This window comes from Culex pipiens, chromosome 3, assembly GCF_016801865.2.
Source record: "Culex pipiens pallens isolate TS chromosome 3, TS_CPP_V2, whole genome shotgun sequence".
Lineage (NCBI taxonomy): Eukaryota > Metazoa > Arthropoda > Insecta > Diptera > Culicidae > Culex > Culex pipiens.
In genome coordinates this window covers 171507751-171512087 of record NC_068939.1, presented here as the reverse complement: position 1 = coordinate 171512087, position 4337 = coordinate 171507751, and the positions used below count along the sequence as shown (strand labels likewise).

The 4337-nt window shown below is 33.9% G+C and overlaps 1 protein-coding gene across 1 annotated transcript; it reads left to right on the top strand.

Annotated features, from left to right (window-relative positions):
• The first annotated feature begins 2818 nt into the window (after positions 1-2818).
• Positions 2819-4030, top strand: LOC120423750 (uncharacterized). Its single transcript, XM_039587667.2, has 2 exons — positions 2819-2987; positions 3059-4030. The coding sequence occupies exons 1-2, from the start codon at positions 2967-2969 to the stop codon at positions 3983-3985; spliced, it is 948 nt and encodes a 315-aa protein (XP_039443601.1). The 5' UTR covers positions 2819-2966; the 3' UTR covers positions 3986-4030.
• Positions 4031-4337: the final 307 nt, after the last annotated feature.

Genomic DNA, 4337 nt, shown 5'->3' with positions numbered 1-4337 from the left:
TTCGGGCCAAAATTCAATCGAAAGAACGCATCTATACCTACAATTTAGTAATAGGATTTTTTCCTGGGACGAATCCTCGCCGTGCACGAATTTTTTTAGATTTCTGAAAAAAGCGTTTTTCCAAAAGCAAACCTTAAACCTTTCTTTTGTAAGAAAGGCAAAAATATGTCACGCTGGAGCTTGAACATAGAGTTATCTACGTGCGCATCTATTGCGTGTACGTACACGAAAAAAATTGAGGTTAAATTTTGTACCAGCCAGCAAAACAAACGGTGTGCTAGTGTGTGTGAGACCGGGCTTAGATAGCTCTATAGCCTTCTACTTTGCTTATGTTTACAGCTGTAGTGCAGTTGTATTAGTGAGGAGCAGTGGGGAGCATTCGAAAATCACGTTACGCATTCTGTCTTTTCAGCACCCAGATTTGTAACAGGAAAAAAATACTTCAATAATCCCAAAAATACAGAAGTACAAATCTATTTTTTTTTAATTCAAGCAAAGCTAGAAAATCTTCTATAATTTATTAAAAAATTATACTATAATTCTCGATTAAATTTTCAAAAGGTCCTATCTGCATAGGAAACCCATGAGGGATAGGTTGTTTTGAAAATTTAATCTAGAATAATTCTATTATTGAGAATTTACGAAATTACCAAAAAAAATGTTCAAAAATTACAAATAAAAACAACAAATTACTAAGTTGAAAAATTATAAAATTACCAAGAAAATTACAATAACAATTCTAACATAATAAATGACTAATTTAAACAATCCCAAAACCACCATACAAATATTTAAAAAATTACTAATTAAAAACCACAAAATTACACCAATAAGAAATTAAAAAAAACAAAAATACATAATTACTGAATTTAAAAACAGCAAAAATATAAACAAGGTGAAAAAATATTTTAACGCCAAAATATAAAAAAAACTAAAATATTGAAATACACAAATTTAGACAAAAAGACAAAAAAGACAAAAATGACAAAAATGACAAAAATGACAAAAATGACAAAAATGACAAAAATGACAAAAATGACAAAAATGACAAAAATGACAAAAATGACAAAAATTACAAAAATTACAAAAATGACAAAAATGACAAAAATGACAAAAATGACAAAAATGACAAAAATGACAAAAATGACAAAAATGACAAAAATGACAAAAATGACAAAAATGACAAAAATGACAAAAATGACAAAAATGACAAAAATGACAAATTGACAAAAATGACAAAAATGACAAAAATGACAAAAATGACAAAAAATGACAAAAATGACAAAAATGACAAAAATGACAAAAATTACAAAAATTACAAAAATTACAAAAATTACAAAAATTACAAAAATTACCAAAAATACAAAAATTACAAAAATTACAAAAATTACAAAAATTACAAAAATTACAAAAATTACAAAAATTACAAAAATTACAAAAATTACAAAAATTACAAAAATTACAAAAATTACAAAAATTACAAAAATTACAAAAATTACAAAAATTACAAAAATTACAAAAAATACAAAAATTATAAAATTACAAAAATTACAAAAATTACAAAAATTACAAAAATTACAAAAAATACAAAAATTACAAAAATTACAAAAAAAATACAAAATTACAACATATTAAAACAAAATAACAAAATTCTAGTGTATCCAAATTGCTGAAACACAAAATTCCAAAATAATAACATTATGATAAGTTTTAGTTTAACACAGGATAAAAAAAATACAAAAAAAACAAAAACACACAATACTATTTAAAAAAATGAAACTGGAAAAATAAAAAAAAAGTCAAAAGTATAAAATAACATAATTACAAAAAAAAAATTGAACATTTAAAAAACACAAAAGAAAACAAATACCATATTTTAAAAATATATATTTACTGAAAAAAACACAAAATTACTAAATTTCATAGTGACAAAAACAAAAAATACCATAATAACCAAATTATTAAAAAAAAACATGCAAAATTGCAAAATAACGATGTTTATAAATTACAAAAATATCAAAGTAACAAAATTGCAAAATGCTCGTAACAAAGGATTTAAAATGGATTTTAAATTAAATTTAAAAAAAAATTACATATAGTTGCCCTTCTTGAAAGAAAAGGTCTTAGGTCTTTCTTAACAGCTTCCAAGGGGACCAAAGTTGATCCAACGAAAAAATGTTGTCGGGTAAATTTATTTTTTTGCATTAATATAAAAAAAGTGATCAGAAATGGTTTTCAACCGTGTTTTGTACCGTTGTACATAAAAAAAATCACAGGGGGCTTTAGGGCCCTATTCAAAACCACAAAAATGATAAATTGCAAAATAACTAAACAACAAAAATCTAACAAAACAAAATTATGAAATCACAAAAATAAATTATAACTTTATCAATTACTAATCAAAAATTCCTTTATTAAAAAATCACCAAATAACAAAATTACAAAATTACAACTTAAAAAAATCGAAACATTGCTAAAATATAAAATAAAAATAAACAAAATTACACAATTACAAATTGACAAAATTACCAAATCTAAAAATAACAAACATAATATAAACCTAAAAATCACAAAATTTTAAAAATACAAAATATAAAAAATGCAGAATTACAAATAAATATCAAAATATTACAGAAATATAAAAATACTCGCTCACTTTTTTACCTATTTTCATTATGTTTTTTTGTTTTTTTTTTGTCAATGAATCACCCTAGTGCGTAATGGAGCCCCTCCCAAGTGTACCGCCAATGCCCTCGCCCATGTGTCACCTGCGAATGCGGCTGGCATTTGTTTACAAACGTTTCCATTGACAAACAGCCCGCGCGCGTTTGTTTCCTCACAGGTGGAATAATTTATTTTCGCTTGCTAATGATCGTTAATAACTTTGATTGTTGTGTCTTTCGCCTGAGTCAGCATCTCGTTTAAACAGCAGCAGCAGCGGCGCATGACTGAATTTCTCGAAAAAAATGGATAAAAAAGATCGAGCGGTGAGTCATTCGCGTGACAAAGGTTGACTGAAGTGGGTTTGTTTTCAATAGATTCTTCGTCTCCGTTGTAGAACAAACGTCGCCAGGACAAGCACCACAAGAAGCCACCTCCGTCGGCAGCAGCAGCTGGAAAGGACAAATCTTCCAAGAAGGACCAGAAGCCGGCAGCAGCACCGCCGAGTTCCGCGCCGCTAATCGTCTACGACGATCCTTACTCGCGGCGGCCAATCGAGCCCAACTGGAGCCGCGATCGGGATCTTCCCCCGGCGGCCGGACTTGGCGACTCCAGTGACGAGGACGACGCTCAGCTGCACGCCGCCGACCTCGAGAAGCTGCTGCAGCTTCCCCCTTCCGCAAGTGGCCACTTCTTTCTGAGCACCGAAAAACACTGGGCCGAAGATCAGACGGCCATCGTCAGCGGGCGGCACTTTCGGATCGACAGCAAGCAGCTGAACCTGTGCCTGGGGACGATCCCGTTTCACGAACGCAACGGTTATCCGGCGGAACTGTTCTCCAAGCGGGAGGTCGATTCCATGAGCTTGAAGGCGTCGTTCGAAACGAAAAAGTACCAGGACTATTGCCAGAAACAACAAGCCGGGAAGATGTCGGAACCTGTTCCCCGGGTGATACCGCCCCCGGTCAAGTGCCTTATCGGTCCGGATGCGCTTCCGCCCGGGCCGGAGCCACCCCAAGAGGTGGTTCAACCAGCGCCTCCCCCAAGACCAGTGCCCTGCCTTATTGGCCCCATGGCCCTGCCGCCCGAGCTGCGGCACGATCCTAACGTGACCGGAAGTTATGCAAATGCAGCTCCGTCGGCGCCGGTTGATGTGGTTCCGATTGAAGAAGAGGTTGTGCCCGTTGCGGAACAAAGCAGCAGCAGTAGCAAGGAGAACGGACAATCACAAGCGGCAAAGGCCACGGCACAGAAAGATGGGGCGACGACGAGTGAAACCAAGGAAGATATTCAGGCGTGGCTGGATGACATTTTAGACGCGTAATTTTTAAATTGAAGAATAAATGTTTGACTTTTAACTGTTATCGTAGCAAGCTACTTTTGTATCAACCAAGAAATTCCTATTACGAAAAGCCGTCACCACCAAGAAACCGATCAAGAGTTGATACATAGATCGAAGTAAACTGTGTGCGCGGTCGGACTGTTTTTTCGCTGTCACTTTTTTTTAGCATGTTTCAATTCAAACGAATTAAAGTTTCAAGAAAATACGCTTTTTATGGCGTTAACTGGTTCTAAATGTGTTGGTTGTATCAGAAGTGTCCCGATAGTGGTTCTAGGGGCACTTTGGAACTCAGAGTTGGCGGATATAAATCGTTTGCAGTGGAAGGAGTCTGCTC